We start from the raw sequence: 24,500 nt of genomic DNA, 5'->3' as shown, positions 1-24,500 counted from the left end.
ATCAAACCAAGAAAAAGAAGAACTGGGGGGAAATGTTTGGTTTGAAAATCTGCCCAAAAGCAAAATACTTGGCCGTCTGGTTAACTTCAAAAAATATTAACCTATTTCATGATAATTATGTAAGAACCTGGGAGGAGATGAAAAGAAATTTGGATAGTTGGGCCAGACTTAAACTATCCTTTACAGGAAGAATCTCGGTCATAAAAATGAGCGTTCTGCCAAAACTATTTTTTCTATTCCAATCGATCCCAATACTGGGCAAAATGGACCACCTTAAGAAATGGCAAAGAGCTATTGCAATCACATAGAACAATAGCATCTCACACAACCCATGCTCTTTGCTGATTTGAGGGAGAGCAAACCTCACCATCACCTGGGGTCCACTAAAATCATGTCAGTCATTACATTTTGGTATGAAGACGTCAGTCGTTATAGTCTTAGGTATATGGCAAGCTACCAACATGGGCTTTGGGGAGGAAAGGATGAAGCAGACATTGATGGCTGTAAGCACAACTTAGGTACACCCAAATTCCACTGAAATTGATGGACCATACACATGTGCGTAGGTCCGCAAATATTCTTGCATTACACAATTCAACTTGGATAGACCGTACGCTGCCGTTTTCAAAGTTGTCTTACATCGCTTTGAGTACACATATGCGTTTAGTATGCTGAGGTTCACAAATACGCAATTCCCTTCCATGTTAAAAGCAATTTCACTGAGACTATAAACCTGCACAGAAAATATTACCGCTATCGTTATTTTCATCAGTTTCCCTTAGAAGTGCAATATGGATAGAAGCCGCTTATTAAAAGGTAACACAGTGGCATCTTTTCCTTCCTCTGGTTTTTCTGCGTGAGTAAAATGAGCATGCCTTAATGTATCTGCAATGGTATTGGCCCTTCACTAGGGCCCAAAGCCAAAAGCACATAAAAAATCTTTTTCAACATTCTTCTGTGTAGTGCATTGCGCTAGTGCATTTCTCGTATCTTAGTAGCCAACCAAAGTTTGGTGCTTTGTTGGTGCTTTGAAACGGACCGAGCACAAAGCATTGTGCCGCCTAAGCAAAGCAGATGATATAGCACCACCACCTCTTCATATACCGGCCTCCTCTGCCTCCACCTACTACTTAGTATTTGATATGGGGACTCCTAATTCCCTTTGGGGTCACCTTGCCTATGCCTTCTTCTGAGGAACAGAAGACCCTTCCTTGGAGTGAGCCCTGGAGATCACCTGTAAACGCTACTGCTTTTGCAGCGGCGATTCTGCCTGAAATTTTACCGTAATAATTCTGACACTTGAAGCAGGTGTTCTCTGGGGTTACCTCACCCACAAAGCACTCGCTTTCAGGACCCTCGCATCAATGCATAGGCAACCCAAATAGCCCCACTGTTAAATATTGGCAAAGTGGCAGAGCTCTCCTGGATGCCCTAGGCATCAGCCACAGGGCCAGAGATGGTAGCTGGCTTGCCAATGGTAGTAGTGGCAGCCGTGGTCAGCCTGCCAGACAGCTCTGAAGGTGGGTGGAAGCAGTGATGGATGGGTTGCAGAGCACTGTTCCCCTGCCTCTCCCAATCTAGGACCCGAGGCAAAGGGCTCGCCTTGACTAATGGGTGGGCCTTGACTGCTTTTAAGCCACACAGCAAATAAATCTATTATTTCATCTACTGTCAGGGAGCTCCTTTGTCCTTTTGCAGGACAATGTAACAAATGCACACGTGAAATTTGTCACAGTGTGCATCCAGCTTAGAAGTGCATATTCACTTCGGATATAATCTGTATCTGTAGAAATGTGTATTGGTTAATCTAGTGTAGCTTTCCCAGGAGAATCCAAAGCAATGTAAGCCGGCAACAATATTCCAAACATTAGACATTCCTCCTGATGGCTCCCCTCCCAGACTACAATTCTCAGGATTCTCTAGGGATGAAAGTCAAACTAAGTCAAGTGTCTCGCCTAGATTTACCCTTTGTCGCAACGAATTTAAGAAGAAAAGTAATATTAGCTGTCAGGGCACAGTCACAAGCACAATGCTCTTTACTGCAGAAGACATATTAGTTACTAAAAGGATGGAGGCCCAATCCTGTGAACAACAGGCCACAGGGTTATCTATGATTACTGGAAGATGTTCTTTCCCCCCCCGTCTCAACTATGAACATTGTCAACAGTTTATTTGGTTCTGATAACTTTATAAATAATGTAGCTTATCATGTCTAGTAAACTGTACAGCAACATGACACGGACGTTAAGTACAAAGCTTAGGTTATAAGACTAAAAAAAGCTGGAGAGCAAGTATCCATTGACAAAGACTTCTTTCCAGTCCAGAGTTACATTTATTGAATACTCGCAGCTACACAAAGAGCTCTCAGTCAGGAAATCAGAAGTGATTTCTAAATCAGAAATGGTTTTGAACTCTGTTATATATTCATGTAGTTTATATATATATATATATAAGCACATTCATTTGGAGTTCTGTTTAAAAGCTGAAAGGGAAAAAAACGCTCAACAAAAAAATATCACAGCTTTGGGTTGGGATAAACCAGTAAGAACAGAAATACAGGTATGTCTATAACCACTATTCAATTTATCAAACCTTTTTCCAAAGTTCTCTTTGAATTATTTACACACTAAGGAAATAAAAACTTTCCCCACACATTCCTTATGGCGACGTTCATCTAACAGGGTGATAAAAGCAGGGCAAATATTAGGCCTATATGATGCTTGTGGTTGGTGTCTGCTTTTAAAAAGAGAAGTCACCAAACAATTAAGTACAAAAACCTGCATTGAATGACAACTGCTGGTGTCGTATCTTGATCAGATATGCAGACCAAGGTTAAGAGTAGAAGCCCTATAACAGATATTACTTCTGCAGATTTTTTCCCAATCTGTATGTCTGCACTAAATGTGGCAAAAATTTCTGGAGCATGAGGCTTATACAAAACACAGGAGTCCTCTTCGGCCTGTACAGCATAAAATGGAGCCTTTGTCTGCTTCCGTCTTCCAAAACACACAGATAAAACTACATAGCGAATTATGTCCTCAGAAGAATATCTGTTTGGCATCTCCAGGACTCTGTTCCATGGGACAATAGGGACATTTTAATCTGAAAACAAAGAAAACGTTAATTTGTTGCAGAATGTAAGAGCAGAGAAAAGTCCTGCTGGTTCAGGCTAAAGGCCCACCAGCTTCAGTATCCTGTCGTCACAATAGCCAACCGGTTGCCCGCGGGAAATTCACAAAAAACCCCTAAATGCAACATTCAGTAACTCCCAGCACCTGGTGTTCGGAGGTATTCTGTGACTGACAATGGAGACAGAACATGATCGTCATGGATTTGTCTATTCCTCTCTTTAATAATAATAAATTTTATTTATACCCCACCCTCCCCAGCTAAGGCCGGGCTCAGGGCGGCTAACAACCAATAAAAAAAGCAAGTTGATTGAAATACAACTTTAAAAATGAGATTAAAATACAACATTAAAACATTAAAATGCAGCCTCATCATGGCAGGAGAAAGGAAAAAAAGAAAGAGGGGGAGGGAATCAAATTGACTCCAAGCCAAAGGCCAGGCGGAACAACTCTGTCTTACAGGCCCTGCGGAAAGAGATCAGATCCTGCAGGGCCCTGGTCTCATGAGGCAGAGCTTTCCACCAGGCTGGAGCCAGTGTTGAAAAGGCCCTGGCTCTGGTTGAGGCTAATCTAACTTCCTTAGGGCCCAGGACCTCTAGGGTGTTGCTATTTATGGACCTTAAGGTCCTCCGTGGGGCATACCGGGAGAGGCGGTCCCGTAGGTACGAGGGTCCAAGCAGGTGGACATTGTTACTTCTTGTGGGAGTCAATTTCCCTGCATAGTCTTACACATTTCTATAATGCCCCGCTTTATTCTGAACTTAAAAAACCTCCAAATGTTGTAACCTTTCCTTGTTGGGGTGTTGCCCTTTGATAACTTTGGTTGCCCTTTTCTGAACCTCCTAGCTCTAGAATATCCTTTTTGAGGTTGAGGCATCCAGAAATGTAGAAAGCATCCCAAGCACAGTTGCATGTCAGGTTTGAATATCCCTGTTGTGGTATTTGTCCCTAGCGTGGAATTTGCTTTGCTCACAGCTGTCGCACAGATGTGGGTCGCCATCTTCCTCAAGCTATCCAATATCTAAGGTCTCCTTCATGGTCTACAAAAACCAGGCAACGTAACCTTATAAAGATGCCAGAGGTAAAACTTGCTTCCAACCATCTTGCAATTATAAATATGAAAGTTCAGTAGGAAATTTAACTTTTATCATATTCCATGTTCCCCTCTACATAGTTCCATTCCGATTTCAGACATGATGATATGTCGGTATACAGTGGTACCTTGGGTTAAGTACTTACAGTGGTACCTTGGGTTACATATGCTTCAGGTTACAGACTCCGCTAACCCAGAAACAGTACCTCGGGTTAAGAACTTTGCTTCAGGATGAGAACAAAAATCGTGCTCTGGCGGCACGGCGGCACCGGGAGGCCCCATTAGCTAAAGTGGTGCTTCAGGTTAAGAACGGACCTCCGGAACGAATTAAGTACGTAACCGAGGTACCACTGTAATTCATTCCAGAGGTCCGTTCTTACCCTGAAACTGTTCTTAACCTGAAGCACCATTTTAGCTAATGGGGCCTCCTGCTGCCGCTGCGCCGCCAGAGCACGATTTCTGTTCTCATCCTGAAGCAAAGTTCTTAACCTGAGGTACTATTTCTGGGTTAGCGGAGTCTGTAACCTGAAGCATATGTAACCTGAAGCGTATGTAACCTGAGGTACTGCTGTATTGCAATGTTTAGCTGGTTATATATTGTGAAGTTGAAAACCAGATTCCGTACTTCATCTCCCAAACTGCATATTCAGTCTCAAATAAGTAAGAACAGTACTTACTTGCTGCCGTTAAACATTTTATTTAGAGCATCTCTCGATATAATATGACCGCAAACCAACTTCATGGGTGGGTTATTGTCTGTCGTTTGCTGACGAAGGATGGGGCAGGCAAATATTGAATGATACCAACACTTTTTACCAAGGTCCACTTCAATCTGTACGAAAGCAAAACATTGTCACCGCCTAGTTTATTCAATAACATTTATACACTGCGTGACCGCAAAAAGAAAGAAAGAAACCTCAAAAGTGGATAAAAACAAGGAAAATCAAGGAAAAAATACAATACTTTAAAAGAGTGGCTGGGGAAACTCAACCAAATGGGCGGGGTATAAATAATAAATTATTATTATTATTATTATTATTATTATTATTATTATTACTATTATTATTACTATTATTATTATTACTATTATTATTTACAAAAAGTTAAAATACTAAAACAGATTAAAATCCACACCAGCTTTTCTAATTTCATTTATATCAATGGCTTACACTCAATACCTATGAGCATCTTCACTGGGAAATATCCATAGCTGTTCTATGTTGCCCTGCCACAATTAAAATCCCAATAAAGTATTGGAGGGAAGTCTCGCAGTAGTATAAAAAGAGTTCTTCATCATAGTCCGTGATGGCCAAACTTGGCCCTCCAGCTGTTTTGGGACTACAACTCCCACCATCCCTCGCTAACAGGACCAGTGGTCAGGGATGATGGGAACTGTAGTCCCAAAACAGCTAGAGGGCCAAGTTTGGCCATCACTGTCATAGATGCATGGCAGTAGCAGAGAGTTCCACTTTTGAGGGCTGGGGGCTTTTTTGGGGTGTGTTTTTTTAACAATCAAGCAGTATATAAATTTCATGATATAAATAAATAAATTACAAGGACTCCATCACACGGTTAGAAACAACTTAGAAAAACTTCTTATCACAGGAATATTTTATTATTATTATTTATTAATCAGCAAGTTACTCCCAGGAGCTCAAAACATTCATTACAAGTAAATTAACATCACCGCACTGCATAATGAAAGAAATGCGTCGCTTGCTTTTGTCGGTGAACAAAGTTGTTGCAATAATTGGATGATACTCTGGATACACAAAGCTACTCACCGGTAGTTCATCTTTCTGATTCCAAACCCCAGTGCACTGTCTCTGTTCAATCACAGCTTTTATATTAATTAGAGCTGGCAACGCAACACAACCTGCTGAAAAGCTGGGGACAGAACAATATTTTAATGTCAAACATTGCCTTAAAGAAGAATACTTTCACATTTCTGTTTCAACAGTAATGGGGTGGGGGTGGGAATAGGCTCATGTTTTGAAAAATAAAGTGTCAAGGCCTAGCACATGTGCCTTATTTACACACATAAATATATATTTTTTTTTAAAAAAATGTCCAGTAGCACCTTAGAGACCAACTAAGTTTGTTATTGGTATAAGCTTTTGTGTGCATCCACACTTCTTCAGATACACATGCACACAAATTTCATGCATGCACATGAAAGCTTATACCCAGAACAAAATTCGCTGGTCTCTAAGGTGCTACTGGACAATTTTTTAATTTTTTAAATTTATTTCGACTGCGTCAGACCAACACGGCTACCTACCTGAATCTAGACACATGAACTATGTATGTACAATAGTTCATGTATGTAGAAACATGGGCAACTTTTTAGTGCCAATAACCTCAGAGAGAGCGCATGGTACTGTATATGCAGATGGCCAAGGATGGGGTCAGAAAACGTCATGGAATTCACTTCTGTGACAATGGTTTTCAGCTCCCTTTGCGTAAGCTGACTATTTGGGCATCACAAAAACTCGCACTTCTAGGCAAAGAGTACTGGTGAAGGTAAAGGTAAAGGTAAAGGTACCCCTGCCCGTACGGGCCAGTCTTGACAGACTCTGGGGTTGTGCGCCCATCTCACTTAAGAGGCCAGGGGCCAGCGCTGTCTGGAGACACTTCCGGGTCACGTGGCCAGCGTGACATTGCTGCTCTGGCGAGCCAGAGCCGCACACGGAAACGCCGTTTACCTTCCCGCTGGTAAGCGGTCCCTATTTATCTACTTGCACCCGGAGGTGCTTTCGAACTGCTAGGTTGGCAGGCGCTGGGACCGAGCAGCGGGAGCGCACCCCGCCGCAGGGATTCGAACCGCCGACCTTTCGATCGGCAAGCCCTAGGCGCTGAGGCTCTAACCCACAGCGCCACCTGCGTCCCTCTGGTGAAGGCAGACCTATATGGATTGCCGGCAGCCCTCTCAAGCCATAAACTGGCCTTTGAAATAGTCCAGAAGTATACGAAAGACAGAGAATAGCATTGGTTAGAAACCACTGGAAAAACACGTTACAACTTGTTTTCGTTTAGCCCAGCGATTAACTCTGAGCATGATGGGGAGCAATGGACCCCAATACTATTTCTGTTAATTTGACATGCTTAACATTAAAAGGCATCACCGGCCCACGTATCTTGCTGCCGTTTTCCTCCTGAACTGAGAAAATGAACTTCTAAAAGTGCTGATTTTTTTCCATGCGAAATGCAACAACTCCCCCCGGTGGTGCTGGTTCTTATTTTGGGGTATACTGTACTGATCTCTCTATACAGTACTTGTTTAGTAAAATGTAACTTTTGTTCAGAAAAAAAGTGAAGACTCTACAGATAACCTTTCAGTATTGCGTCACTTGGTTTATTCGTGTACAGTGGTACCTCGGGTTACATACGCTTGAGGTTACAGACGCTTCAGGTTACAGACTCTGCTAACCCAGAAATAGTACCTTGGGTTAAGACCTTTGCTTCAGGATGAGAACAGAAATTGTGCTCCAGCGGCGTGGTGGCAGCGGGAGGCCCCATTAGCTAAAGTTGTGCTTCAGGTTAAAAACAGTTTCAGGTTAAGAACAGACCTCAAGAACAAATCAAGTTCTTTACCCAAGGTACCACTGTATTTTATGGCCTTCCCATTCAGTCAAGCTATCAGGGCAGCTTAACTATACTCAGGAACTAAAGAACCACAAAGGTGCTTCTCTGAGCCCAAGAGAGCTTTATAGAGTAATCCCAGGCATGTCTGCTCAGAAGCAGAGTTAAACTGGGCTTACTCCCACAACTCTTTCTATTAACAATTATGTAGCATTTCCCCTTCTAAACTCTCAAAGTGGCTTTAACTATAGCAGGGATGTTCAACGGGGCGATCGCAATATACTGGTCGATCCCTGTGAGGTTTTGGTTATTGGAGAACGGAAGACGGAGTTTACTAACCGAGGCTGTTTTTCCTCCCAACCTTCGGTGAGTAGTTGCTGTTTCTCTTTGACCCCAAAATAATTTAAAAGCTCAATAACTTTGACCTGACCCCCAATAAAACGGAGGTAGATCACTGCCAGTTTTTAATTCTGTGAGTAGATCGCAGTCTCTTGGAAGTTGGCCACCCCTGACCTATGTTGTTGTTTAGTCATTTAGTCGTGTCCGACTCTTCGTGACCCCCTGGACCAGAGCACGCCAGGCACTCCTGTCTTCCCCTGCCTCCCGTAGTTTGGTCAAACTCATGCTGGTAGCTTCAAGAACACTGTCCAACCATATCGTCCTCTGTCATCCCCTTCTCCTTGTGCCCTCCATCTTTCCCAACATCAGGGTCTTTTCCAGGGAGTCTTCTCTTCTCATGAGGTGGACAAAGTATTGGAGCCTCAGCTTCAGGATCTGTCCTTCCACTGAACACTCAGGGCTGATTTGCTTCAGAATGGATAGGTTTGATCTTCTTGCAGTCCACGGGACTCTCAAGAGTCTCCTCCAGCACCATAAGTCAAAAGCATCAATTCTTCAGCGATCAGCCTTCTTTATGGTCCAGCTCTCACTTCCATACATCACGACTGGGAAAGCCATAGCTTTAACTATACGGACCTTTGTTGGCAAGGTGATGTCTCTGCTTTTTAAGATGCTGTCTAAGTTTGTCATTGCTTTTCTTCCAAGAAGCAGGCGTCTTTTAATTTTGTGACTGCTGTCACCATCCCCTGACCTTTAGCATTTACTTATAGGTTTTTAACCTTCACCTTGGAGGTTTTTAAGCAGAGGTTGTATGGCCTTCTGTTGTGGATGCTTTAGCCATTATCCCTGCATTTCAGGGGGTTGGACTGGATGAACCTCGGGGTCCCTTTCGACTTCACAATCCTAGGATTCTATAATTTAAGCAAACCTTACAACAACCCCGTAAGGTAGATCAGCCATCACCATTCTCTTCCCAGCACTGGAGATAGAGGGCCAAGGGGGGTGGGATATTGGCTTCCCCAAGGCTACCTATAGATTTACAGTTGCTAATTTGTAGAAGAGGGTTTGCATTCTTATCCTAATACAAGGAGAAGGAAAGCAGCATTGAAGGAAACACTGTACTTTTCTGTGTATAAGACAATGTGTTTTTCTTGAAAACTTATGCTAAAAAGTGGGGGTCATCTTAGACATGGGTAGTGCATAGGATGGACGTTTGATTGGTTGCGCCCGCGGCTGTGAGCGGCTATTGTGTGTGTTATTGGTTGCTGCCTCGATGGCAGGTGTTGATTGGCTGACGCTGCGGCAATTTGGTGGGCGACTGGCAGCTTCTGCTGATGAAGGGACAGACGAGAGACGGGTTTTGCGACACGTGCAGGTGAGCGATTTTTTGCAATCCCTCCTAAAAATAGCTCAGCACCCCTGGGTAATCCCCCCACAGAAAGCTCAACAACTCTGTGCCATCTCCCCCCATTTTCTTAAATTTGAGTCCCCCAAAACAGGCGGCGTCTTATACATGGGGGCGTCTTATACACGGAAAAATACGGCACGTGGAAGAAATCTCTGTATTCAATGCTGCAGTCTGTCTGAATGAAAAGTGCACCATACTGTGAATCACTGCTGGAACAAACCATTTCCTGGTGCCACATTATGTTTAAGTATATTTCCAGTTCTATCTCCATGGAAGGACTTTAGTGAAATCTGTATTCCTAAGATGCCAACGACTAGGTGAGGTTTAGATAGCCAAATCCTTAAAATGTATCTAGCATGAAAGCAGTCATACCTAACGCTAAGAGGCGATTCAACCGAGAGTCCCAGCAGAGCACAGGCATCCCTTGTAAAGATGTCGCAGATGTCCGCCCACTGATTTGCATCCAACAAATGGACGTATGGAGAATTTTCAATTCCTTGCCTCAGGTACACTAAGCTTCCCATCAAAACTTGAATATCTGTGGAAAGTCAGAGGAGCTGTAGTTCATGTATTCCATTATTTATATATGTGTCGAGGAAAAATAAACGTATGCTTAGCACATATATGCACAACCTGAAGATACATACAGAGAGGGAAAGAATATATGAATAAAAAACATAATAACTGGCAATTCAGAAAAGAAGTCACATTATTTACAACTGTAAATAACCAGCCGTAGTTTATCATGGCATTTGAATGAAGCCATTGATTTGTAAGGGTGCTGATTCTGTGCCTATACAGGGGTCAGCAAACTTTTTCAGCAGGGTGCCGGTCCACTGTCCCTCAGACCTTGTGGGGGGCCAGACTATATTTTGGAGGGGGGGACAGAACAATTCCTATGCCCCACAAATAACCCAGAGATGCATTTTAAATAAAAGCACACATTCTACTCATGTAAAAACACGCAGATTCCTGGGCTGGATTGAGAAGGCGATTGGGCTGGATCCAGCCCCCGGGCTTTAGTTTGCCTACCCATGTGTGCTTGTAAAATGGATTTCAAGATTATTTTCATATTTTTAAGCCTGAATAGCCTGGTGGCGGTGATCAAGTTTGTACAAAAGAACATCACAAGAACATGAGCCTCCGGGTTGGGATCTAAACAACCACTTAACATCCGTGTGCCAAAGTGTCGTTTGTACTTGTGTTTCTTGATCAGCACCTTCCTGTCTTGTTGCATGGAAAAATGATTCCAATAATAAACTTGTGGGGAGCAGGGGGACATTCCCAGTGGTTCTTGGCTTGCTTAAAGCAGCTCTTCAGACCCTCAGAAATATTTCAGTGGGAGGATATTATAAACAATACAGACTGTTGAGGAAGGGCTTTTTGTATCTCATTTTTGCCTTTTTGAAGGGATGGACAAGTGTGCCTATAAAGGTAAAGGGACCCCTGATCATTAGGTCCAGTCGTGGCTGACTCTGGGGTTGTGGTGGTCATCTCGCTTTATTGGCCGAGGGAGCCTGCGTATAGCTTCCGGGTCATGTGGCCAGCATGACTAAGCCGCTTCTGACAAACCAGAGCAGCGCACGGAAACGCCATTTACCTTCCCGCCGGAGCGGTACCTATTTATCTACTTGCACTTTGGCGTGCTTTCGAACTGCTAGGCTGGCAGGAGCAGGGACCGAGGAACGGGAGCTCACCCCATCTTGGGGATTCGAACCGCCAACCTTCTGATTGGCAAGTCCTAGGCTCTGTGGTTTAACCCACAGTGCCACCCGCGTCCCAAGTGTGCCTATAGCTAGTAGATAAAACCCCCCAAAAGGATAATCAAAATATATGAAAATAAGAAATGCACATCGTAAATTCAGTACAATCACCATTCTTAGCATACAAATACGAACTCGGGACTCTGGGGTGAATTTAATGCAGCTTACCTTTCTGATGGTTTAGAGCAAATGGCTGAAAGTTTTTAGCGTATTGCAGTGCTTCTCTCTGGTTTGTAGTTCCGCCCATTAATAAACTAATAAAATATAATCTGTGTAGCTTAAATTCTAAAGAGCTGTTCTGTGCCATAAGCATTTCTCTGTTTGATACAGCCCACCTAAATATAATGGAACAAAAAGGGGGAAAGGGGGAAAAAGCAGATTTACCTTAATAGGAACACTGGTTTATCAATTCAACCTTTTCCCTCTGGGTGTTTCAATGTACATTCACAACATTTTCCCTGTAGGAACTTTTAACATACTACCAATGGGGGGAGGGCAGGGGGGGGGGTTCAACCTGGAGACAGAATACCACGACTGTTCTTTTAATAACCACCAGTTTCTTTTCAGTTTGGTTGGCTTCAGCACTACTTTTTCGTCTCTGGTCACAGAAGTCATTCATTGTCTTGCGCTGAAATTTGCGGTTTAAAAATTGGCAGATCATTACAGAGGAGTTGTGGCTTAACAGGTCCTGGAAGGAAGTGACCCTGAGGGCAGCTGAGCATCATCACTTGCAATTGGGATCAGAATTGTAAAGAACCACCTCTGGCTTGTAAACAGCCACTCACCTACATTCCCATACCAGGTATGAATTATCTCTAGGCAACCAGGCAGGGAGGTTCCCATAAACTGGAAGAATATGAGGTCCCCACCTCTCGGCTACTGATGTGCCAAAGTGACTTGCATGTGGGAAAAGGAGTCAGAAAAACATTTTATGGACTAGTAACTTATGTAGATTTATTTGCAATGGTTACAAATAAATATTTCCCACTTGTATTTTGTGAACCAATGGAAAATTATGCTGGCTAATAACCCGCAATTAGCCATTCTAAACGTTCCATTCAGCTTATTGAGTAAACATTAATACTGTTTGTCACACATCCTGAAGACTGTTTTCAATGCTCTTTCTTTGGAGCAGTGGTTAAAGGCCAGGGACTGCAGAGATTGGATTGCAGTGACTTCCTAGAATTACATTCGGGATTTGAAGGCAAGTTATACAAATTTCAAGGGAACTTATTTCCATATATGTGCGTGAGAGCATGGGCTGTGGACCACAACCAACTCTGAAAAATGAAGTTGTGGGTGAAGAAATATTACTATTATTACTTATTGAATTTATATACCATCCTATATTTGCTGATCAATAACGGAAAAGACAGATATAGTTAACACTTGCACACAAACAAATATTTCGACTTCACTCTTTTGTTTAATGCTCGAGAAACAGGAGATTTCCTGGTATACGTTTTCATTATTGCTGATGTTTACATTTTTATTAAACATATACAAATGAACACAATAATTTTCCTTGTCTGTATTAACAGCCCTGAATGTGGGCAGGCTACCACCTTCCTTCAATAATGTATATTTATTCAGACATTTCATTCTCCTGGAAACTTTGGAGAAATGAAAACCCTAGAATCTGGCAAATACCTAGATCAGATAGTACCCTCCAGATTTTCTTGGACTCCAATTTCCATCAGCCCCAGCCAGCATGGCGTATGCTCAAGGATGATGGGAGTTGTTGTCTAGCAACATCCACAATTTTGGCTACCACTGACCTAGGTAATTAAAAAGAAAAACCACTCTGGCCAGAGAGAAACAGTATCACAAACAAATGAAAAAGCATAAGGATTGATAAATCCATGTATCCTATTTTCAAACTTTTTGTGTGTGTGCAAGATGGAGAGACAGACAGATAGATGGGTCTCTTATATCAGGGCAGTTTAACTTTACATGAGCGTGGCAGTTCAAAACAATATAACAAAGCTGACATAAAGTTATGAAGGGCAACTCATCAGCTGATTAATCAGAGGTTAAAACCTAAAATCACTCTGCTTGTATTTTATCAATTTTTCAGTAACTTAGTTTGATGCAAATAGGTGTTCAAATCAAGCTGCATTTTGCTTAAAAGGCAAATGCACAGAGTTAATTGGCGATATTCGGTGTTAGTCATTCTCAGAACAGGCCTACTGAAACCACAGAACTTAGGTTCATAGATTTCAATGGGACTACTCGATGAATTAGTGGCATATCACCCATTAAATCTGCACATTTGCAATCAATCCCTCTTTCCAGGGAACTCTGTGAACCGCCCCAAGACCTCTGGGTATAGGGCGGTATACAAGTTCAATAAATAATAACAACTACTACTACAACAACTACAACTCTGAATTGTAGCCCTGTGAGAGGAATAGGGGTCTCCTAACAACTCTCAACTTCCCTTAACAAACTGCAGTTCCCAAGATGCTATAAAAAAAAATACAAGGACACAAGTCTAAAGCGGGCTCTGTCACTTTAAATTAGTGTTAGCTTGTAAGGGTGCAAATATGCAGAGTGTGGGGGTCAGGTGGGTTTGCTATGAGGAATTATGAAATATGGAGCAAGCCATTGTGTCCGCAATGAAAGCATGGCGTTGATGGGGTTTGGTTCATTGACAATAATTTCTTATTGAATCCCATGAGCCTCTGCACCTCTGCCATTTGCTTTCTCTATGCCTGACAGGCATGTATAAGCATTCTTGCTTCATCAGGCATCCTGGGTCATAAAGATGATAGTTAGCTTTAATGTACCTTTCCTTGGTTTTGTTAATCTTAGGGCCAGGAAATAGTTTCACATGGAGGTGATAAAGATTCCTGATTTTCCCTAGCCATCCTTCCTCTCCTGTTTACCGCTTGTTTATGACCTTCAGGTTTGCTGAATGCATTCCTCTAGGCCTGTTTTATTTACCCCAGAATGTATGCATGCTCAAGTAGGAAATAGTTTCTTTGTAGTTAAGAGAATTTCTTCTGTTCTGACTTTGTCCCACATGGGGTGTTTTTTAAAAAAAATCCTCAGAGGAAATCTGATTGGTGCTTACGAACACTGTGTAAAAGGTTCTTTTGTGAATAAAACGACCTGGGTCAAGGGGTGGACAGAATTATTATTATTGGAACCTCCTCCCAGAGTCTTGCTGGTCAAGCCTCGTGTGTATTTTATTAATCAGAGTCCAATCCTTCATTGCTTTGGGAACGCTACACTAGCTCTCAGATGATGGGTTCAGCTTAGGCACCTAACAAGCTGATCACACCATTTGGGAACTCTGTTGGTTCCTCGTCATTGTGGGCACAACATCTGCCTCACCTGAGTGCTGCCACTTCCTGTGGAACATGGACCCACCCTGATATTGGACAATTCCTGCTGCAGGCAAGACCCATTTGAGTTTTGGGATTTCAGCCCAGCTGGAACACATTTAGTGAACATCTATTCACTTGAGAATCCCCAGCATTAGTGAATATGTTAAAAAATGAGAGACTTTAGATGGCGTTTTATCTGAATATTTCCAAAACAGGTGAGTAACTCACTCTAACGCAGGTCTCAAAACTCTAACTTTAAGTGCTTCCAATATTCGGTTGAGCTCCACAAATGGCTGCTTTTGACTTTGGTCTATCGAAAGCCCAGACTCCTGAAAAACAAGATCATATCACACATTCTTTAGTCATTTTTACAGATGGGCAAAACAGTGTTTTCATGTCCGCGGACCATTAGAACGTGGGATAGACTCCACAGTTGCCCGGAAATTCAACTAAAACAAAACTAAAACAATAGGTGAAAAAATTATTTTGCTTCCCAGGAACGAGGAATTCTAGCTGCAATTACCTGGCAAAGTTCCTCAGCTACATCTAGCATTCCTTGCCGGAAAAAGTGTTCTACCATCACCTCATTCAGAATCCGCTGGCTATCAGCCTGCCAGCATCCATCTATCCCCACGCTGCTGATGTCAGAGTCAAAATTCTGTGAAGGAAAAAGTGACAATCAGTTCCAGAAAATAACCAAGCTCTTACGTTTTTATTTTTGCATTAGGCAAATTATATAAATCTCCACACAGAAGTGCTTTTGTCTATTTCTGAACTGCCTTGCTTCGCTTCATCTTGTCTTTTAAGATACAGTGGTACCTCGGGTTATATACGCTTCAGGTTACATACGTTTCAGGTTACAGACTCCGCTAACCCAGAAATAGTACCTCGGGTTAAGAACTTTGCTTCAGGATGAGAACAGAAATCATTCTTTGGCGGCACGGCGGCAGCAGGAGGCCCCATTAGCTAAAGTGGTGCTTCAGGTTAAGTACAGTTTCAGGTTAAGAACGGACCTCCGGGACGAATTAAGTACTTAACCCGAGGTACCACTGTATTTCTGTCACATGATTCATTACGTCCTTTATAGAAAAAGAAGACAATATTTTGTTTCTTTCTGGTAACCATTAATACATTCTATATTTACAAATTTTAAGAAATTAAAGATAGGAAAGGGTGTAGTTCATTACCAGAAAGTAATGCAATACATATTCAATCAGAATATGAAGTTATTGTGCATAAGGTTGGAAGTCATGTCGGCTTTTAGAAGGTTGCTTTAAATGTTTTTCTAGGCTGTCCTTCAGCTAAGGTATCAGAGTGGTGTACAGTAAGTCCCCCAAAACACAAATCTAATCTATAAAACCACATATAAGCCACCGGAGCAGAGCAATGACATTAACATCCAGCAAATCAGATAAAAGCGGCCTTGTAGCATGGTAGGAGATTGACTATCAGCTGACAGGGATTCCAGTCAGATGACTTGCTGATCAGGTGACTGATCGGATGAGGTCAGAGAGGGCAATTTGCGCGTGCGCACACACACACACACACCCTATCAGGGCTCTGAACTGGGATTGCAAAACGCCTGGCAAGTCGTATTCTCTTCTCCGTGACTGTGGCTCAGGATCTGCTCCTTGTAGCAGGAGGTATGGCCACTGCTCGCTCTACTTTTTATTTTTTAAACACGTTTGGCATATTTGAGGAATTGAGGGGATTCTATCATTTTTGCCAGCCAAACGGTGATTTGTGTCAACGTTTCCCCATGGCAGGGCTTGAACCAGCCTCCCATAGAGTGTCTTCCCCTCACTGTGTCCTGGTGCTGGAGCCTATGTAATAACCGTTGTGATTCCTGCTCTTCCTTGTACAGTGGTGCCCCGCAAGACGAATGCCTCGCAAGACGGAAAATCCGCTAGACGAAAGGGTTTTCCATTTTGGAGGTGCTTCGCAAAACGAATTTCCTATGGGCTTGCTTCACAAGACGAAAATGTCTTGCGAGTTCCTGCGGGTTTTTTTCCCTCCCCCCCCCTTTTTCTAAGCCGCTAATAGCGCTAATCCGCTAAGCCGCTAATGGGCTTGCTTCGCAAGATGAAAAAACCGCAAGACGAAGAGACTCGCGGAACGGATTCTTTTCGTCTTGCGAGGCACCACTGTACATGAGTCTGGCTCCCTGGCAAAAAAGGCCTCTTTTTCTCTTCCCATAGGCATCAACAGGAGCGTTCTACCAAGTGCACTTTTGCTGCAGGACTTTGATACCCCTTGGGAGCCCATGCTCTACTCTAGCCATGAGTGCTGGAATGAACTGGACGCTGCGACAATGTCAGGGGACTAGCCATCGGAACAGGGGAGGGAGGCAGGGGGGCCATGGGGATACAGAGAGCCTCCGAAACTCCTGAGGAGCAGTTCCTCTTCCAGCGGTGGGAAAAGCCACACCTCCAGTGGAGAAGAGAGGGAAGGACTCGAGGATGCTGCTCAGAGCCCCAGCACCTCACCTCGCCGGGCTGGCCAGGAGGGACACAAGCCACTTCCGTCGCCCACCTTGCGCAGAGGGGTGAAATGCAAGGAGGGGAGGAGGAGGTTTGGGGTGCCGAAGTTCTTATGTTGGGGGAGAAGCCGGAAGGGGCCACTCCCGGATTCTACAAGTGACTAGATGGACATGAACTTTGTAGATCTGCACTGTAAATAGTTTGCACAATAAAACCTGTAAAAGACAGGTCTGAATCCTGCCTGGTTACTCACGAGCAACCACCATCAGCATCTGACAGACAATAATGTCTGTCCTCTCCTTGCTGTTTGGCTCTACTTATTTGTCTGCAAAAAGAGCGGTTCTTTTCAGGCTTGCCTATGTTTGTGCTACAAGCAGACTCTTGTCTGGAGGGAGCTCTGGGTGACAGTTGCTGGGCTCACGTGCACTAGGGAGAGTGCTGTGTCCCTTGACTGCTAAACTGTGCTTCGTAGATGTGCTTGGATATGATTGCATTTGGGGCGCATTCAACTGTTGTGTGCATTGGCTGGTTCCTTCCTTTTATAAAAAAAAGATATTATTTCTTGCAGAAAGTGGTTTTGTTTTACTGCCTGCCTTGCTGCTGAAAGTGCATGGGATCTTGATTACGTTACGCTAGCTTAACCAATAAAGCAGCTGCTGGCACAGTAGGACCAGAAGACCACTCTGTAGGACACAGGAACTAGGATAATAGACAAGTGCAGCTTAACAGGTGAGTTACATGTAAGGCCAAGAAACGTTTCAGTTACACAATGTGTATTTATAGCCTGAATAATGGACCACAAAGGAAAACCCCTATTTATCGACATTAATTTCTGTGATGGGATAATGAGCTGCTTGTGCGTAAAAGCTTGATCCCTCAGAGATTACTCAGTGTAGTAAATCTCTGCCTTGAGCGGAGCCCTTTGGCATGGCTCCGTCAGTCGCTGGTAGAATCTGACAGTGGGCGTTTGCGGAAACGTTTCCAACATAAAAGCTGTTTAACGGAAACGCGTCTCCTGGATTCTCTCCGTGACAGTTTCCGGCGAGGGATGGGGGTCCCTAAAGGGGGTCCTGATACCTCCTCACTGTTCTCACTGGAAGTATCCCAGAGCCTCCCCTCTGACTCCCTTTCCCTTGGAGCTCCTGCTCCCCCCCTACTGGTTCCCTCTTCTGCTGCAGTGTCTCTGGTATTCTCCGGGAGCCTTTCCACCACCTGTTCTTCCGATGGCAGTTCCCTGACAATTTCTTTAAAAACGGGGGGGGGGGGGGGTCCCAAGGAATCAAAACTAGGTTAAATTACCTCTCTGAACACGCTGGGAATGGTCTGCTCTTATGAAGGCAGAAGTGGGGGGTTGGGGGGGCTATGTCTTGCCAAAACAGGTTTATGAGCTTAAATTTCTTCAATAATAATAATAATAATAATAATAATAGTAATAGTAATTTATTATTTATACCCCGCCCATCTGGCTGGGTTTCCCCAGCCACTCTGGGCGGCTTCCAACAAAATATTAAAATACAATAATCTATTAAACATTAAAAGCTTCCCTAAACAGGGCTGCCATCAGATGTCTTCTAAAAGTCTGGTAGTTGTTTTTCTCTTTGACATCTGGTGGGAGGGCATTCCACAGGGCGGGTGCCACTACCGAGAAGGCCCTCTGCCTGGTTCCCTGTAACTTGGCTTCTCGTAGCGAGGGAACCGCCAGAAGCCCCTCGGAGCTGGACCTCAATGTCCGGGCAGAACAATGGGGGTGGAGATGCTCCTTCAGGTATACTGGGCCGAGGCCGTTTAGGGCTTTAAAGGTCAGCATCAACACTTTGAATTGTGCTCGGAAACATACTGGGAGCCAGTGTAGGTCTTTCAAGACCGGTGTTATGTGGTCTTGGCGGCCGCTCCCAGTCACCAGTCTACCTGCCGCATTCTGGATTAGTTGTAGTTTCTGGGCCACTTTCAAAGGTAGCCCCACATAGAGCACATTGAAGTAGTCCAAGCAAGAGATAACCAGAGCATGTACCACTCTGGTGAGACAGTCTGCGGGCAGGTAGGGTCTCAGCCTGCGTACCGGATGGAGCTGATAAACAGCTGCCCTGGACACAGAATTGACCTGCGCCTCCATGGACAGCTGTGAGTCCGTAATGACTCCCAGGCTACGCACCTGGTCCTTCAGGGGCAGAGTTATCCCATTCAGGACCAGGGAGTCCTCCATACCTGCCTGCCTCCTGTCCCCCAAAAACAGTACTTCTGTCCTGTCAGGATTGAACCTCTATCTGTTAGCTGCCATCCATCCTCCAACCGGCTCCAGACACAGGACCTTCACCGCCTTCACTGGTTCTGATTTAAAAGAGAGGTAGAGCTGGGTATCATCCGCATTCACATGATAACAAAGACTCCCATCTCTTCTAGTCTCTCTTCTAGTCTGATCCTGTGAACTGTCCTGTTTAGTACTGGCTAAAGGTAAGGTGGCATTAACATTCATGCTGTGAATGACATAACCTGCTTGCTGCTTTGTGCAAATGGGGGGACAGTAAGCAAGGTGTGCACATCATCTCAAGAGATATGCGATGCAAGATTATCCCAGGGGTTGTTCCCGCCTTATCATGTGAAAATCAGGGGAAATTGGAGAAGGGTGATAGCTTACTGTCCCAAATTCAATCCCTGGTGTTTCCAGGTAAAGACCCTTGGCCTGAAAGCTTGGAAAGGGACTGCCAGTCAGTGTAGGCAATCCTGGCCTAGATGGGCCAATCCCCTGACTCAGGCAGCTTCTTCTGTTGCAAAATTTGCTTCCATTGACAACTCATAATTAAAGGCAGTAACCCAGCCACTGCCTCTCAAGAGCTTATCGGTTTAGGAAACTCCCTAAAATCCAGTCACTGTGCTAAAGATTAAAAACAGGAAGGGTTTTATATCACTTTTAAAACAATGCTATCCAGCTTTTCCATAAAAAATGCTCAACTCGCACAGTAAAAATAAAGTAAGACGGTAAAAAGTCAGGGAACAAAGATAAGAGAAAAACTAGGAGATGGCTGAATTTTCAGATTGAAAGACATCAGAAGGCTAGAAATGGGGAAGTAAGATGGACCTCTCTAGGAAAGAAGTTCTGAAACTTTGCTGCAGCTACAGAGAAGACCCTGTCCTGTATCCTGAACAAATGCAGTTCAGAGGCTGGCAGGGTAAAATAGAGAGGCTCTCCAGAAGAGCTTAGTAAGCAGACATGGTCATATGGGAGAAGGTGCTCTCAGAGGTAGCCTGATCCCAACCCAGTTTAGGGCTTTAAAGGACATAACCAGCATTTTGAATTGAACCCTTTATAACAAACCAAAGGGCAATATTCCATTATGCACGATGCCAATTCTATTGGGCACGATACATTATTCTAGAAAGAGCTTCAAAACTGTGAAATTCCTCTTAACGTTTTCTGCTTATTAGAATACGATACGATAATCTTTATTGCCGTTGTCCCATACAGAACAACAAAATTGAAAAAATCTACATCAGACATTCAAAAACCAACAAGCCTGCTATCCCAGCTAGGTTAGCCCCCTAAAAACTCTGGCACCCCATAATTAAATACAATATACTCCCATAGAGACTACCTCACACTGCGTTTAAAACCAAAATCGCATTTGGATAGAAACTGTTTCTCAGGCGGCTAGTCCTAGTCTTTATAACCATGTACCTTCTTCCAGAAGGCAGAGGCTGAAAGAGATCATTTCCAGGGTGTGCACTATCCTGCACTATCTCTGCAGCTTTCTTATGGCATCTGGAAACATAGATTTGATCCAAGGTGGGAAGAGTGCACCCAATTATTCTCTCTGCAGTCTTTACAACCCTGGATAGCATTGTTTTTTCCTTGGCCGTGCAGCTCCCAAAACACACACACAGACCATAAGTTAATACACTCTCAACAGTACAATGGTAAAATGCCATCAACAGGTCCTTTGAGAGATTATTTTTCCGGAGTATTCTCAGGAAATATATCCTCTGCTGGGCTCTCTTCATCAGGTCTTTGCTGTTATCTCCCCATGTTAGAATCTGCTCATGAGTTGCCAAATGTAGGTTTTGCACATATTCGTCCGTGTTTGATGGGTTCCAAGATAGTAAAATGAATAATCTTCCCTGGCAATCAACAAAGCTCAATAGTACTCTCTCCCCTGTTCTTCCTCTAGCTTCTCCTTTACAGGTAACATGGCCTATTAAGACATTCACATCATCTGTCACCAGAAATTTATCTAGGACCATATTAATTCTAACTTGGACCTTCCAAAAAAGCTGTTAGGCATATTATCTGTGGGTGGTTTGCGGGAGGGGTATGGAGCCCCAAGCAGATCTAACACATCTCCTTTGGCAAAGGCCCAGCAGCTGCACCTTTTGGAAGGAGATCCAAGTTAGTATATGGTTCTAGATAAATTTTAAACACTCTGGTTTCAATGTAAAAGGTAAAGGGACCCCTGACCATTAGGTCCAGCCGTGGCCAACTCTGGGGTTGCGGTGCTCATCTCGCTTTATTGGCCGAGGGAGCCGGCGTACAGCTTCCGGGTCATGTGGCCAGCATGACTAAGCCGCTTCTGGCGAACAAGAGCAGCGCACGGAAACGCCGTTTACCTTCCCCCCGGAGCGGTACCTATTTATGTACTTGTACTTTGTCGTGCTTTCAAACTGCTAGGTTGGCAGGAGCTGGGACCGAACAACGGGAGCTCACCCCGTCACGGGGATTCGAAACACGACCTTCTGATTGGCAAGTCCTAGGCTCTGTGGTTTAACCCACAGCACCACCCGTGTCCCTTGGTTTCAATGTACCCAGGACTAAATATTTTGCTGCATTAGTCTTAATCTAATTATCTAAAGTGGCAATCTATTTCACAGAAGGCCGGTTTTCAAGTTGAAGGCTACATTTTACCTCTGGGTTCTTTATTTCACTTGGTTTCTGATGGGGTCCAAACTGGGGGATATGGTTTTGCATACAGAAATATAGACACATCCACTGAGCTTTCTTGAAAACAACCTACAGCAGGGATGGGGAAACTGTGGCCTTTCAGATGCTGTTAAATATCGTCCCTGACCCTGGGCTACGTAGCTGCAGCTGATAAGAGTTGGGAGTCTCACAACATCTGGAAGGCCAGAGATCCTTCATCTCTGTAAAAGCTAGTTGCAAAACTCTGGGGAGTCTGCAGTGCTGACTCACATTAAATTTTAAACATCCAAAGTTTTTAAAAACAACAACTAAGCCTTGAGACACAACCAAATGAATGCTCTAAATACCTTGTCAATAGCTTTCCCAACACGGGAAACACTACTGTGAATGTCTTTGTGATCTGAGGCCAATTTCTGAACGGTGTCCTTTATTCGCTTGCAACACTGGGTCATAACAAGTGATATCGTCCCCGATAGATCTCCATCTTGATCTAGGCGGAAGAGAAGAAAAGCAAATAATTAATTGCAGTATGAGCAAGAAACACTAATTCCCAAGAAATGGAATTTCTGCAAACAAAGGGCCCAAGCGCCATCATTTCATTTCACTTCTGAAAAGTCATAAGTAGTTTCAAAATGGATTACAGGAAACACTGGTGGGGTGAAAAATCTGTAACCCTTCAGATGTTGCTGGTCTATAGCTCCAATCATCCCTGATCATTAGCCACATTGGCTGGTGCTGAATGGAGTTGAGGGTCCAACAGCACCTGAGAGGCCATACACCCCCACCTCTGGTGTCAGGAAATGTTAATCCTGTGGGATTGGCCGGCATAATTTATAGCATGCACAGCAAGTTATATACAATCATAACTCGAAGCCAGCTTCATCGCAGCCTTGTACTCAGTGTATTATTTCAGATTATCGTTAAATGGTTGGTTGCTTACCTGGAAAAGCAGTTCTTGCAAAGTGGCCTTGTCAAGTGTACACTGTAACAAGGCACAGCAGCTACGCACAATGTCATGAGATTCTATCCAGCATCTGAATCTTTATAGAGGCAAAAGTCTTGCTTCCGCAGACCTCTCTTACATTCCCTCTGTTCGTTTCAACCCTCTCAAGACTTGGAAAAACCAAAGAGAGATGCAAACTGGGCTGGGTCACTCTGTAATGACTTTGTGGACAGTTAAGAAACCTCTGTTTCATCTCGGAGAGGTCCTGCCCGGTTTTCACTAACTGAGAAATATCCATCAGGGTTAAAAGGTAAAGGTAAAGGGACCCCTGACCATTAGGTCCAGTCGTGACCAACTCTGGGGTTGCGGCGCTCATCTCGCTTTATTGGCCAAGGGAGCCGGCGTTCAGCTTCCGGGTCATGTGGCCAGCATGACTAAGCCACTTCTGACAAACCAGAGCAGTGCACAGAAACGCCGTTTACCTTCCTGCCGGAGCGGTTCCTATTTATCTACTTGCACTTTGACATGCTTTCGAACTGCTAGGTTGGTAGGAGCTGGGATAGAGCAATGGGAGCTCATCCCATCGCGGAGATTCGAACCACCGACCTTCTGATCGGCAAGTCCTAGGCTCTGTGGTTTAACCCACTGCGCCACCCGCGTCCCTTCCATCAGTGTTACTCGTTCCCAAATACCCATCACATCTGATGACGAGAAAAAACAGAGCCTTGTGAAGGTGGGTGCAGAAGACCACATGCAGACCCCTAGATCAGTTGTGTTTCTTCATGGAAACAAAGCAGAGGTATTTTTTGTAATGACGGACTATTTGCAATTCGGGATAGCTTAGCGGTGGTCTAACAAAGAACAAGGCACCAGTCTTTTCTCCTGGCCAGGAAGTATTCCACACAGCATTCAGTTACCTGTAATTCTGACAGATTTACCCGGATATAGCACAAAAATTCAATGGCAATTCTGCCTTTAATTAGGAAAATTACATTTAACAGGACCATACTGGGGGGGGGGGGGCAGCTAAAACAAGAGTGAATATAGTGGAACCTCGGTTTTCGAACGTAATCCGTTCCAAAAGTCCATTTGAAAACCGAAAATTAAAGGGCTGTCGGCGAAGTGAATGGTTAAAATGGAAAAATGCACCATGGAAGCTGTTCAATTTCCAAGGCTTATTCGAAAATAGAAGCATTCACTTCCGGGTTTTCAGCGTTCGGCTTCCGAATCGTTCAGCAGCCAAGGCATTTGAAAACCGGGGTTAAACTGAATTTGGAAATCTTAAGCTAATAGGACATTTAAAAAGGCCTAACTCAGAGGGAGAAGGAAGCCACACAATGTTTTGTGGTGGAAATACCGGCGGCATCCTCTGAAAATCAGAGATAGGGGTCTATGAAAACCAATTTATCCCATATGTATTGTCTTTTGAGGCAACTGCTGCTTTTATATATACAGCGGGTGGCACTGTGGGTTAAACCACAGAGCCTAAGACTATCAGAAGGTCGGCGGTTCGAATCCCCACA

The 24,500-nt window shown here is 43.9% G+C and overlaps 1 protein-coding gene across 1 annotated transcript in view; it reads right to left on the bottom strand.

Annotated features, from left to right (window-relative positions):
• Nucleotides 1–2,309: 2,309 nt before the first annotated feature.
• Nucleotides 2,310–24,500, bottom strand: part of RMND5A (required for meiotic nuclear division 5 homolog A) — a 30,978-nt gene continuing 8,787 nt past the window's right edge. The window contains exons 2-9 of the mRNA XM_079949741.1: nt 22,382–22,524; nt 15,169–15,303; nt 14,874–14,974; nt 11,482–11,648; nt 9,923–10,088; nt 6,006–6,108; nt 4,899–5,053; nt 2,310–3,102 (exon numbers count right to left, since the gene is read on the bottom strand). Coding sequence (XP_079805867.1) covers nt 3,039–3,102; nt 4,899–5,053; nt 6,006–6,108; nt 9,923–10,088; nt 11,482–11,648; nt 14,874–14,974; nt 15,169–15,303; nt 22,382–22,524 — 1,034 coding nt within the window. The 3' untranslated portion in view covers nt 2,310–3,038. The remainder of the gene's footprint in view (nt 3,103–4,898; nt 5,054–6,005; nt 6,109–9,922; nt 10,089–11,481; nt 11,649–14,873; nt 14,975–15,168; nt 15,304–22,381; nt 22,525–24,500) is intronic.

This window comes from Podarcis cretensis (assembly GCF_951804945.1).
Source record: "Podarcis cretensis genome assembly, chromosome: 13".
Classification (NCBI taxonomy): domain Eukaryota; kingdom Metazoa; phylum Chordata; class Lepidosauria; order Squamata; family Lacertidae; genus Podarcis; species Podarcis cretensis.
Note: the sequence above shows the minus strand (reverse complement) of the source record. Positions and strands in the feature narration are given on the sequence as shown.